Here is a 14993-nt window from a genome sequence, read left to right as displayed (position 1 = left end):
AATTTTACTTTAAAAAAAAAAACGTTTTTTTTTTCTTTCGCTGTTTATAAAAAACCTTGTTTTTTTAGACTAACATTGACATTGTACATATCTCAACAACATTGTATTAGAATTTAAAATAATGTATCTGATATCAGTAACACTATACGAACAGGTTTGAGGAAGTGCTGCGGTGGTGTAATGTTACCATCGGACCACAATTTGTGCGCCGAAGTAATAAATGCATAATATAAACTATATTTTATTGCGAACTACGTCTAATGTATTTTTTCTGTAACTCGACAAATTGATTGCGAGCTGATGTCAAGGCGTTATTAATATTCACGTGTGCTCACAGGCACTCATGCGTGCTCATCGGTGCTCACGTGTGCTCACAGATGCTCACAATTGTGCGTCTCCTTGATGGTAGTAAAAACTGGTATTGCTGAACACTATATTGCCCATATGAAAGTTATTGGTAGGAAATATACTGACTTGTACTGTGGTTAGTCCGGTCGTTTCGGCCAGCTCTCTCTTTTCTCGTGGCGAAGGATACGGGTTGTGGAGATACCAGTCGCGGAGGACGGATCTGGACTTTTCCTGTACGAAAAAATTATGTTTGAGATATGTGAGCCTTTTTCCTGAGATGAATGCACGGGCGCAGGGCTGAGATCACAAGCAATTGGAAAATGAGGTCGACGTGTCAATTGTATATGGTCCCATCTTGATTCAGATGAATGAAGATCCCGCTGCCCACGTGGTCTAAAGTGGTCATAGAAAAGAAACTCTCAGAGCGGATCGCAGGGATCATTCGCGCGAAATTGCAATACGCCAAGTGGATTTTTGCAATAATGAACTTCTATACGTCTCTTGAGCCATGCTCACCTAATACTCATCTAATGCTCACATAGATCCCCGCATTGCCACCAGCATTTATGCCATTGTCGTCGATATACGCCAGAAACAGCTTGGGATAAAGTAGAAAAACTTGTAGTATTTTTTTATTGTCCTTAGAGGCAGATGAGAATACGGGCCCCCTGATGGTGCGTAGTCACTGTCGCCCATGGACTTCAGCAATGTCAGGGGCAGAGCCAAACCGCTGACTACCGAAATGCCATTAATGGTAATTATATCAGAGAAACATTCGTAATGAAACATTGTATCATTCGTAATGAAAGCTCATTGGAACAATTAGTGGTTCAAGAAAGACTAAGCGGTCAACAGTCTCGCGGCCGATCGCCCACGAGGTGGATAGACTTGATTAAATCATCAACTAAGTGTTTCCCTTACTGAATGTACAAGTACCGTCACAAATAGAGAGAGATGGAGAAGTCTCTCAAAAGGCCGCAACCAAGCAATAAGACATACATAACCACGACCACTCCGCCAGGAGTGTACTACGACTGGGAAGAAGAAAAATCAGAGAAACAATCGTCTATGATGATTCTGTGCATCGAAATAGTCCACAGATCAACCCGAAAGAGAGATTTACGTCAAATCTTCAAGGTCTTGGCGATGCGAAGATCCAGCGAGAAATTTGCTTGTAATTTTCGCTTTTTAGTGGCTGGAATTTTGTAAAACGCTTCATATTTTAGTTAGTAAATAAGGAAACGTACCTTAAAACAGTAAGAGGTCTCCTCTCCGTCCCATATCGTTCTGGGGAGGGGGAATTTACGCCTCACCCGGTATTTGCCAACTGCTCCGAGTGGCCTACCCCGAAGCCGCTCCGCTTCCATGTAGTGAGCTGGACATATACAATTTGTTCCTTTCTCTTATCATAGACTTTTGAAGTCGTCATGGCCTACAGGATAAGACGTCCGGTGCATTCGTATGTAGCAATATGCACCGGTGTTCGAATCCCGCAGGCGGGTACCAATTTTTCTAATGGGTTGACTTCCACGGTGAAGGAATAACATCGTGTAGTAAAAACCAAACCCGCAAATTTAAAATTTGCGTAATTACTGGTGGTAGGACCTCTTGTCAGTACGCACGGGTAGGTACCACCGCCCCGCCTATTTCTGCCGCGAAGCAGTAATGCGTTTCGGTTTCAAGGGTGAGGTAGCCGTTGTAACTATACTGAGACCTTAGAACTTATATCTCAAGGTGGGTGGCGTACTTACGTAATACATGTCTATGGGCTCCAGTAACCAGTTAACACCAGGTGGGCTGTGAGCTCATCCACCGATCTAAGCAATAAAAAAAAAAGCGAACCATCTTAGAAACCGAACAAACCTTTCAACCATAGACTCTGCAGCTTTGCGTGGTTGTGTGCGCTGAAGTTGTGCGACTCCAGCAGCCTGTACAGTTCCTTGAAGTTCCCCCGGTGGAAGGCGACCATGGCCTTCGCCTTCAGCACCGACTCGTGGGCGTGAAGACGCTCGCATGCCGGCAGCGACCAGAGGAACCTCCCCAGCCGGTCTATGTTGCCGGCCTGCTGAAGGACCTGTACGAAAAAAGGGGACTTTAGTAGGGTTCCAAACTAGCCACCCGCTCTCACTTGGTACGGGCGTATCATGATATCTATATATTAATACGTGCTTTTGAAAATTGCGCGGACGGAGGAGTATGAAATTTTCCACACTTATAGAGAATATAGAGAAGAAGTGCACAATTCCCGATCCTGCGGAAAGATGGAAAGCATTCGACGTCGCCCCAAACACGTCATTTCGGATCCTCCCGATCCACTAACGGTGCTTTTAGGTACCTCAAGCACCGGTCACCGTTCTCGTCGAACCCGTCGCTTGCGACGAAGGGCTCGGCGAGTAAATTAACCCTCAGACACAACCCACTGAGTTTCTCGCCGGATCTTCTCAGTGGGTCGCGTTTCCGATCCGGCGGTAGATTCTGCGAAGCACGGCTCTTGCTAGGGTCCGTGTTAGCAACGCCGTCAGGTTTGAGCCCCGTGAGCTCACTTACTAGTTAAGGTTCCGCTGATATAGCCTCTCAAGGCTACCGGCTTAGGTAGGAAAAAAAAAAGCACAATGCTAATATTTTTTTTAAATAATGCATAAAAGATATATTAAATCAATAAAGAAAACATTACACACACTACATACCATGTATTTGACGCACACACGCATGCATACTATTTATTTTTTGTCAAACTTTTGTTCTTGACGCCTGTGGTCAAATTGAGAATAGATTAAATATCGTTTGTCTTTATTAATATTTTTTTATAGAGTAGCCTTGGTGAAATTTGTGATTATAGAAGCATAATAGTGTACAAACTTACAATTCCAATTAATTATAGTCAAATTTCGACTACTGCGGGACCTCTAGTTAGAGTGAGTGCGCCAATTATGGACTGGTTCTGTAATATGGACTACCCGTGCTTCTTAAAGAACATCCTTCGCACCGAGCCGTCGGTCAGCGCACGCTAAGCTTTACCCTCCCGCGGCCAAATTTTTGCAATTTTACAACGGCTACCCCACCCTTCGAACCGAAACGCATTACTGCTTCACGGCGGAAATAGGCGGGTTGGTGGTACCTACCCGTACGGACTCACAAGAGGTCCTACCACCAGTGATTACGCAAATTATAATTTTGCGGGTTTGGTTTTTATTACACGATGTTATTCCTTCACCGTGGAAGTCAATCGTGAACATTTGTTGAGTACGTATTTCAATTGAAAAATTGGTACCCGCTTGCGGGATTAGAACACCGGTGCATCGCTACATACGAATGCACCGGACGTCTTATCCTTTAGGCCACGACGACTTCTTAGCCAAATCGGTCCAGCCGTTCTCGAGTTTTAGCGAGACTAACGAACAGCAATTCATTTTTATATACATAAATATATAGATATAGATTTTTGACACCAAATAATTATGGAACTGTTCGAAATATATAAGGCTGATTAAACTTTAAAATTCTGAATTTTATTTGACAAAATCCTTATGGTGGTCCATAATAGGCGCGCTTACTCTAAACACAATTATAAACTGCAATACACTTTTGTTTTTCCTACCTAACCTGATGGCTTTCAGAGGCCATTTCAGCATATTGCTAATAAGTAGATGAGCTCACGAGGCTCAAACCTGACGACGTTACTAACCTTAGCAAGAGCAGTGCTTGGCAGAATCTACCACCGGATCGGAAACGCGACCCACTGAGAAGATCCGGCCAGAAACTCAGTAGGCTGTGTCTGTGGGTTAATTTACTCGCCGAGCCCTTCGTCGCAAGCGACGGGTTCGTCGAGAGCGATGACCGTGCAATACACATGTATCATTAAAAAGTGACGAAATTCGCATGTGAAAATTCAACCCCTAATTAACTCATTTGGGCGGTATATTTTGATAATCATTTTGATCAAGGAACGTTTGTGCAACAAGGCATATTATAAAGTTAAGGATTATTTACTAGATGGCACTACGTGGGAATGAGGCCCTCGCCCCCGGCCTTTTTTTTTTTTTTTGCCTTGTTTTTTCGTTTATTCGTAAATATTTTTACTTATTTAAAAAATATATTTTTTTTGAGAAAAAACAAAAACAAAAAGCCCGCTGAGTTTGTTTCGCCGGTTCTTCTCAGGACTGTGGCTTTTTTGGAACCGGTGTTAGAGTTAACATTGTTATTTATATTTTGACATTCAATAAGTGTGTTATATTGACATCTAAGTTGAAATAATGATTTTCAATTTGAATTTGAATTTGAATTTGATCTATGTGTACTTTCTAACCAGAAGCAAGTGCAGTATAAAATACGTACTTAACAAATGTTCACGAATGACTTCCACGTTGAAGGAATAACACGTGTATTAAAAATCATACCCAAAAATATGATTTGCGTAATTACTGAAGGTAGGACGTCTTGTGAGTCCGCACGGGTAGGTACCACCACCACCCTGCCTATTTCTGGCGTAAAGCACTATTGCTTTACGGTTTGAAGGGTGGGCTAGTCGTTGTACTGTAAACCTGGAACTTCAAACTCATATCTTAAGGTGGGTAGGATTCACGTTGTTGGCGTTTAGGGGCTGCTTTTTAATTTTTTTATTGCTTAGACGGTTGGACGAGCTCACAGCCCACCTTGTGTTAATTGGTTACCGGAGCCCATAGACATCTACAACGTAAATGCCGCCACCAACCTTGAGGTATGAGTTCTAAAGTCTCAGTATAGTTACAACGGCTGCCCCACCCGTCAAACCGAAACGCATAACTGCTTCACGACAGAAATAGGCAGGGGGGTGGTTCCTACCCGTGCGGACTCACAAGAGGCCCTACCACCAGTAAAAAAGTCCAGTAGTGAAGTCAATTAGATATGCCTTAATATGAGACAAGTCTAGAAAATGGAACCACATGACAAACACCATTTCCAATAAAAAAAACAATCATCAGATCAGTTCATCCAGAGAAAAGTTCTGAGGTAACTAACACACGTGAAAAAAAAAACTATCATATCGAAAACTTCGTGTTTGTTTCAAGTCGGTTAAAAACGTGTTAAAATGAAATGAGGTCAATTCGATTGGTCAATCGCATGTAAGAACATCACAATGGACACATAAATAAACAGAAACATTCTTGTGTGGCCGTAAATTGTTGTTTGGCGAAATTTTGATGCGAAAACATCCGTTGGCAGACCTAAACAAATAATAATTTTCAAGGCGACATTTCGACTAGACGGAATCATTAGTCTCCTGTCGCGTTGTGGATACTTTTGTTGTTTTTAAACTCAGTCTCCGATTCCAAGCTGTGTACGAGTGAGATATACGGAGTTGGAGTAAACTGGACCCTTATCACGATGGGTTGCGACAAGTTTTGGAAAATGGGGTTCCCAGACACCGCACGATAGCATCCCCAAAAATAGTTTGGAAGCGATAGAACTTTTTAACCAAGGAGAGTAGAGTATCATAATCATCATAAGCCCACAGTTGTCCACTGCTGGACAAAGATGTCTCCCAATCTACACCACAGAGCCCGGTTTTCGGCAGTCCTCACCCACCTCTTGCCAGTCACCGTTCGGAGGTTTTTTTTTATGGCTCAGATGGGTGGACGAACTCACAGCCCACCTTGTGTTAAGTGGTTAATGGAGCCCATTGACATTTACAACGTAAATGGCCACCCACCTTGAGATGTAAGTTCTAAGGTCTCAATAGAGTTACAACCACAGATCATAGAAACAAGGAGATTAGCTTTGTACAAAAAATTATTCGTGTTCAGATGTCTCCGCGTTTCTCCCACTTACTTCACTCACACAAAACCAAAAATTGTAAGAACGGCACACGAGCTCATATTTCTCCCGCACACGAAGAAACTTACAGCAACACCAATAAACTCATTAATAGAACACATGCAAAAAGAGGGCGGCGCATTTACCTGTAGCTACGGACTCTGAATAAACACACATGTGCAAGTTATGCAACTAGTGATGTTAAGTGATAATCATAGAAAAGTATCGATTAAAATTCAGTTAACTATATTATCTGCTCTCTCTCCTAAAATTTTATTGACTATAATACTTATAATAATAATAATAAATTGACTTGAATACTATACCGGAGTTTCCCTCGACCGTAGGTACTCTATACAAGCGAAGTTTTATCATAATTGGAATATTAACTAATTATATTAACTACCAAGAAACAGTTAGGATATCAACTTCTCGAATCAAGAGAAACACAAGTAAAACTGCAAGAATTTTATTGTTAAGGATTTTATTGACCAGTAAAATGTAAATATTTATTTAAAACTTGCCGCTTAGACAGTTTAGGTATAGCGTTCTTAGTTAAGTAGTGTAATCTTATGTTTACATATTTTTCCATTACGGCTTTTATAAGAATTATTAAATGGTTATTCATTGGCGATTGATTAAATTGGTGAAAATTAATTTTTTCAAAAAGATTCATACCTAAAAAATGCGATAAAGATTTTGACATGAGCTCTTGTCTAATATTTTTTGATAAAATTTTCGTGGTATTAGATGAAAGAATATATGTTTTTATTATTACTTCCATCCGTTTACATATGGTTATTACGTCACTAGATGGAAATATAAGGCCGCCTTTATCCTTCAATTTTATTAACTTGAGGTGCTTGTCATTAATTGTATCTGCAATCAAACCGCTACAGCATGTATCACACTTCAGCAATTTTAGCAAACGATGAACTATAAATCCAGCTATGTATGACACTACCTGGCTACTAAATTCTGTGACATCTTGTACAAGTATACTGATTTCCTCATCAAATACGGCTTGTTCATATAATAAACTCATCTCGTCTTCGTCATTACCTTCGTGTAACTTACATGGTTCGATTGTCAGATTTATATTTTGGACAGCTGAAGAGCACGACAAAAAAGAAACCTCCTCAAGAGCTATACAGTTTCCCTGGTCTACATCTCTAAGCTCCGACTTTACCAAGAGCTTTTTATATATTGCTTGAAACTGTCGCGCCGTTGGGTTGGTGCTGCATCCACCATGTGACCGTATATGTCCAAACATAAGCTCTAAATGATCTTGGCTGATTTTGTAAGCCGGAATGTACTTAAGTTTTTGGTCCTTTTCAATTAGTTGTATATACAAGGCCTTGAGGCTTTCTATGCACACTAATAAACCAATAAAACCGGTTTTTCTGGGTGTAATGATAGCTTTTGTACCATCTGAAAGCTTTATAGATGTTAGACACCGTTTCGCCTTTTCTAAAGTTTCAAATACCTTGTCTTTGTTGCCTGGGCAAACTGGTTTTTTATAATGGAGTTGGGCCATATGCCTTGAATTTAACACATCGAACAAGTTGTTGATAGTTTTTAGATATTCCACAGTGCCTTCTACATCATCAAAACCAGCGATTTGAAGTTCACAACAAAAATTCAGGGCATCTGCAACACTGTTGCTAAATAATTGCGAAGCTAAGCGAACTTTCATTTTTTGGTTCTTGAAAAAGATATGACTTTTTCGTAATTTATTTGCTAAGTGCAGTTTTTCTTTATCCTGAATGTCATACAGATTTTTTAGATGACTCCATTTTATACACCTATTTGAAGCATCCATGAAACATCCATATGATTCAAAAGCATTTCTCAATAGCTTCAGCATGTGGCATGGATCGAGAAAAATATGTACAGGTTGACGAGTAACGGGGTGCTCAAAATATGATTTTAAGTTTTCAACTTCAAAAGAACATCCGAGTTTCTTAGCCATGGTGATATTGGCTGGACAGCCGTCAAAAGTCATCGAGGTAACTTGAATACCTGTATCTTCTAATAATTCCAAACATTGTCTGACAAGATTAGACCGTTGTTCTCCTGTGACACCGTCAATGAGAAAATACCCGACTGGTATTTTCCAAGCCCCATTAATTGCGGTAACTAAAAATACAAGAACTTCTTTGGCTTCGGGTAAACAATCCCCTTGTTCTGCAGAATTAGAAATATCAACATACCCGTGCATTTGTTTTCCATCCCACTCTACATGCTGTCTGATTGCCATTTCATCTAAAACTAAATTACACAACAATTTGTGTTTAGTGCAGGCAGTTTTAAGTTTTATCGCTTTTAATGATTCTTGCGTGAATCCAGGCTGAGCATCGATAGATTGGTACCACTTTTTTATGGTTCGAATATGAGGCAAAGCTGTTTGGAATTTTTTTCTTACATACGCGTACGCCTTTGGCGAATAAAAGTGAAGAGTAGTGGCAAAAATTCTTAAAGCAGGCGGATATTTCTGGTTAGTACTTTGACCCGATGAAACATTTCTTTCATAACGCTGGATAAGGTCGGTTACTCCAATGTTTTCTAATTGCGTAACGTGATCAGCACTAATGAAGTTTTTTTCATTAAGGTTTTTCAAAATGTCCTTTAAATTAGCAATTTTTTTCTGATAACGGCTGGTTTTCTTTTGAAGCCTTCTGATTTGCATTTTTTGTGTTTTTATGAAACTGTCTTGTACCAAAATCAATTGGCGTAATTTACGCTTTCTAGGTGTTTCGATGAGATCATTTTTTTCCAGATTTTCTTGTTCCAAAATGCTATTTTGTCGAGCATTAAAGTTTGTATCGATACCATATATTGTAGACGTTGGAGCAGTATTTTCCGAATTATCGTTTTTTTCACAAGTGAGATTTTGTGATTCGGTTCCGGTTGGAAGTTTTAAAGCAACCGTCTGTAATTAAGAAAACATTCCGCATTTATATAATTTCTCATATAAAAAACTTACTTTGTTTTATATTTATATTAAAAAAAAGAAACAAGTTTTTGATGTTGTAAAATAGTTTAACTTACCAAATTAGGATCCTTTTTATCCAATTCAGAATAAAAGCACACTTTGGATGTGGAAGGTTCCATATAATTCATCAATACCATACGCAACTTCAATGTTGGGACCGACCATTCGAAGAGCCGACGAACTTTCTTCAATGGTTGAAAGCACTTTGGCTCAAAGTGGGACGAGCATATGGTGTGATTTTTTGTTGGGAACCAGCTTGGACCCCTTCCTGTCGCATTTATCCACATTTCTTTTATCTTTGGATCTTTCGGATAGCTAAAGTTTTAAAATAAAAGCATGGTATAAATGATGATCATTATATGAATGATGCATGAATACCACAATATATTAAAAACCAACACATTATCTACACTTATTTTACGTTTTATCAGTTATTTAATGCTCAGTTTCTGAAGTTACTATTTACCTATATTGCCATTAGCTATTGATTCAATAAAAGTTAGGTGAAGTAATCAAGAAATAGAAACAAATTGGGTTTTTAAATAATTAATTGTATCTTAAATAATCATTCGTACTAAATAGGATCGTATAAAATATCGACAATACAGACAATACAATAACAGACAACCCTAACACACAAAAGCCGACAGCGGCCGCTTCACGAAACTATCGTGTGAGTGAGAGTATCAGTAAAAAAATTATCCATTGCGCTATTAGAGCAGCCGATTCATCGATTCATTTGTACTAAGCAAGCAATGGTTTTAGTTCCTAATGAAAAGGGATCTATCATCGCTTTTCTAAATTTTTTAATGAATTCTGTAATTTCAATATGATAAACTATAATATTGTAGTACTTACGTGTGAAATGAGATGCTATCTTTCTTGTAATTCACAATACAGCTGTTATTTTTGCAAACAATCACTGAACAACGCGGCATTTTGTTAAAAATCGTAAGCAATGAAGACGTCGCAAGTTGACATTCGACTAATGACCGAAACTGGCATCAAGCCGCTTTGAGGCCAGATGCGTTCGCAAGCGCCACGCCTCCTTGCCATATCTCCTGTGTTTCTATGATCTGTGGTTACAACGGCTGCCCCACCCTTCAAGCCGAAACGCATTATTGCTTCACTACAGAAATAGGCGGGGTGGTGGTACCTACCCGTGCGGACTCACAAGAGGTCCTACCACCAGTAATTACGCAAATTATAATTTTGCGGGTTTGATTTTTATTACACGATGTTTTATTCCTTCACCGTGGAAGTCAGTCGTGAACGTTTGTTAAGTATGCATTTCATTAGAAAAATTTGTACCCGTCTGCGGGATTCGAACACCGGTACATCGCTAGATACGAATGCACCGGACGTCTTATCATTTAGGCCACGAGAAGCCTAAGGACAGAAAATGGATCCGGAGACAAGACATGTTTCGGGAGACGATTTGGCCTTGCGTTGCCCCGTCACCTGGCCCGGATTTTTTGAGAAGTCATCGCTGAACATGAGTTAATTACATATACACGTAGAATAGGGATCGCAGCGCATAAAATAAAACTTTCACTGTTCCAAAATCTTCTGTTATATTAATAATTTAAAAATTAATTAACACTTTTATTACGCCTTGCTCATTTTTTATTAACCCGTCTTCGCCATCTTCCTATTTCTCTGTCATTCTGTATGTCATTATCTTCTCCGTTGTCTCTCACTCACATCTTAACGATCCGTTCCACACTCTTTTCATATTATACATTCCATTCTTAACGATCCTACACACATTTAATTACAAAAATGAGTACACATACTTTTGCCTGTGGGATTCGAACTTTTTTTCCCTACCTATGCTGATTGACTCTAGCCTTGAGAGGTTATTTCAGCTTCGTCCTAACTTGTAGATGAGCTCACGGGGCTCAAACCGGAATGTTGCTAACACTGGCCCTAGCAAGAGCAGTGCTTCGCAGAATCTACCACCGGATCGAAAACGAGACCCTCTGAGAAGATCCGGCGAGAAGCTCAGTACATACTTGCCTGTGGGATTCGAGCACTGACACAGTCGCATATGAATAGACTGGACGACAACAAATATACATAGATCTCAAAATTGCAGTTACAAGATACGGTCGCGTGCTATTTCTATAGGTACTACGTAGGTATACAAAACAGAATGCAGTAATGAGCGGCCCCCTAATGGCGGATATCGGTTACCACTTTGTTTACTGGAGGGCGAAGATAATGGGATACACAACGAGGGTTGCCACGGGGGCGAGATTATAGACAAATTATCCTAAAGCAAAATATGTATATAAATACATTTTCAAAGCCGAATTGAAACGGACTAGATTTATATATCGTAACATAAATTAGATTAAAAATTAATCCGTGTATACGTAAAAATATAGGGCGGTCTTACTGATAGAAGTGACCTCTTTGAGACAACCATAAAGAAATCCTGTGGTAATGATGTTGAGGTGTGGTAATGATGGCGCATTTACTTTATAGATGTCTATGGGCTCTAGTAACCACTTAACACCAGATGGGCTGTGAGCTCGTCCACCCATTTAAGCAATAAAAAATAAATAAAAAAAAACTTTCAACAAATAATTTACACAATGACACTGTAAGCCAACAGTTTCGTTCTGACTGTCCCGACACTTTGAGAGGCTATGTCAGCGTAACCTAACAAGTAGGTGAGCTCATGGGGCTCAAACTCGACGACGTTAGCAAAACACGAACCCTAGCAAGAGCAGTGCTTCGCAGAATCTACCACCGGATCGGAAACGCGACCCACTGAGAAGATCCGGCGAGAAACTCAGTGGACTGAGTCTGTGGGTTATTTTACTCGCCGAGCCCTTTGTCGCAAGCGACGGGTTCGACGAGAACGATGACCGATGCTTGAGGTACCTAAAAGCACTGTTAATGGATCAGGAGGATCCGAAATAATGTGAACCCCGACTATTTCCACGTAACGCCATTTTATACTCTGGCGTTACGGCATCTGCCCTACATCTTTTTTAATATTAACGTCTACGTTTACTGATGGTAGGACCTCTTCTGAGTCCGCACGGGTAGGTACCACCACCCTGCCTATTTCGCGCGTAGATACGCATGGTCATGGACATTGTCAGGGGCACAGCTAAGCTCTACCTACCGCTGACGATTCCTTTCAAACCTCATAAAAAATATTTAAAAATTATCCAGCTATATTTCTAGTGCTTATGTCTCTAAAGAGAATTCAGTGAATAAAAGTCATCGCAATATACACGAAGCCCCGCCCCCTCTGAAACCGGATATCCGGTTGTCAAGGTTACCGGGCGGCCCTCTATTTACTTCTCCCGGTATGTTTTAGGCGACTGAGTGATTAAATATCGGATTTTGATTCCTTAAGCAGGTCTGGGATACCGCAGAATATTCTGTGCTGTCAGCGAATAAAATATGGTACTGTGAAACCACGGCTGATTCCGTCCTATTAATTTCGCTGGTGGTGGATAGAAACGAAAAAAAACATTTTTTTGGAATTATTTTCAAAAATATCGCTTATATATTTTTCTTTGCCTCTCGATCGAAAATATTTTTTTTGTTTACTCGTTGATTTTTTTTAAAGGATTTTATGACCTGGTAACTAAGACCTTTACTTTAAGTCATGTCATATTTTAATTTATATTCTTATTTTTATGAAAAATGATAATATGGAGTGAAATGAAATGAAGATGTTTTATTTGAGACATTAATTAACGGGGACGAAATGAAATGAAATGAGATGATATGGGATGAAATATAATCTGAGTGAAATGGTGGTCATTTACTGAGATTTTTTCAGTGGACTTTTTGGAGGATCCCAAGAAATTACGTTCAGCGGCTTTGTTTCATTTTCCCACATTTGTGCACTTTCACAGATATTAAACAGTTAATAAACCACCGTTATTACACATTTAAACCTGCAGAAACACTAAATAGACAATATAAAACAAATCACACAACTTTACTCCTCGCGTTCCCGCCAAAAAGTCCGTTTAGTCGTAGAGAGATGGATGTATTAGGGGAGGCCACCTTCGATCTGACGCTCAGAGGTCACGAGAGACCGTAGACATCAAACGTTAATGACCTGGAACATGAGTTTGAAGTCTCAATTGTATATAATTGCAGTCCCGTGCTCTCAAAAACGAATGCGTGTCTGTCTCGGTCGACCAGCGAACTAACCCATAGACACAGCCCAGAGTTTCTCGCCGGATCTTCTCAGTGGGTCGCAATTCCGATCCGGTGGTAGATTCAGCGAAGCACTGCTCTTGCTAGGGCTAGTGTTAGCAAATTCTCTCAGGTTGAGCCCGTGAGCTCACTTAGCCGTCTGGGCGTAGCTGGAATAGCCTCTTAGGCTAATAGCGAATCATAACCATCACAGTCGGTTACTCTCTTTTTATTGCTTAGATGGGTGGACGAGCTCACAGCCCGCCTGGTGTTAAGTGGTTACTGGAGCCCATAGACTACTACGACGTATATGCGCCACCCACCTTGAGATATCGATATAGTTACAACGGCTGCCCCGCCCTTCAAACCGATACGCATTACTGCTTCACGGCAGAAATACGCAGGGCGGTGATACCTACCCGTGCGGACTCACAAGAGGGCCTAACACGAATAAATCACACCACCAGTCCTACCATCAGTCTTGGCAGAGCAGTCGTGGTTATGCGGAATCCTTGTTTATTAAAACCTTGACAGATATTTTCCATAGTTTACGAACTGAGGCTTGGCACTCATAAAGTGGGGTTTGGGTAAGGATTTTTATCTGATCAGTCCAGGGGTTTCGTCCACGAGACCTTTTACCGTTGAACCTACCCTGAACAACAAGTATCTCAATAGACTCTGCGAATGGGCAGGAATAAAAAAAAGCGTGTCTGTATCACGGTCGAAATAAGCAGAACGCTGTCATCTATCTGTGCTGGTATCGTATCGGACTTTATAACATTAAAAACCACCATTATCTTGTGTTTTGTATTAATATAATTAATGCAAAACGGGTTCTGTGTACTTGTGCGAGTTTTTTTAAACTTCTCGATATCGTAAAAGTTAACTCAAGTTTGTAAGCAATTGGAACAGAGCTCCTAGCGGCAAAGGTTCTCTTCAGAACACCATACAAATTTGAGTTAACTATTACGCTATCTAGAACTTTTAAAAACTCGTACTGAAGCACACTGGGCACACTTGGCGCGCTGGGATGATGAGGACTTTTAAATATCTATGTAATCCCGAAGCTATTACGAGTTAAAGGTCTGAAATGCGCAAAATAAACCCCACTTACTCTGCCAATAATTACACAATTTAAAGCTCCCTGCTTAGTTCTTGCATGATACCATTACGTAAGTAGTTAATGTTGTGCCTACTGTCTATCTTAATATAACCGGAGATACTAAAGATTCAGTATATAAAGTATTTTGAGTCTAGTTAAAAAAAAATATTGTGATGTTATAATTCAATATACATATTATAGGTATATGCAACTGATGTTCGGAGCTTAAACAACAATGCTGAGTAATAATTTAAACAGTTTAATAAATATGACAACAGACTTTAACAAAATATAATTAGAGCATCATCAATATAGTCGAAGACAATTATGAATATGGATCACTATGGATAGCCCGGAAACGACCAAATGAGAAGCAAAGGTTTTTAAATAAAAAGATGTGTGGTATCGTGGGACACCAGATAGGAACGAAGTCCCTTATTGTAAAAAATTAATTTTAAGTTCTATTCGAGGTATAAAGAAAATAATTATTCGGGTATACATTTTTTATTATGATTTTTTTATTGATAAAAAAATACTGCTTTACAAAGTTATCAACTTTATGTTATTCACAATGATTTAAAA

General features: G+C 39.7%; 1 protein-coding gene across 2 annotated transcripts in view; it reads right to left on the bottom strand.

Moving 5' to 3' along the window:
* The window catches only part of LOC101735990 (homeobox protein SIX2), a 48988-nt gene that overhangs the window by 12274 nt on the left and 21721 nt on the right, over positions 1–14993 (bottom strand). For both annotated transcript variants that reach the window (XM_062675751.1, XM_004923139.5), the window contains 3 exons: positions 2212–2422; positions 1596–1723; positions 475–579 (listed from right to left, as the gene is read on the bottom strand). In XM_062675751.1, the coding sequence (XP_062531735.1) occupies positions 475–579; positions 1596–1723; positions 2212–2422 (444 nt within the window). The remainder of the gene's footprint in view (positions 1–474; positions 580–1595; positions 1724–2211; positions 2423–14993) is intronic.

Source organism: Bombyx mori, chromosome 24 (genome assembly GCF_030269925.1).
Source record: "Bombyx mori chromosome 24, ASM3026992v2".
Lineage (NCBI taxonomy): Eukaryota > Metazoa > Arthropoda > Insecta > Lepidoptera > Bombycidae > Bombyx > Bombyx mori.
The sequence above is the reverse complement of the archived record's forward strand: the minus strand, read 5'-3'. Positions and strand labels throughout refer to the sequence as shown.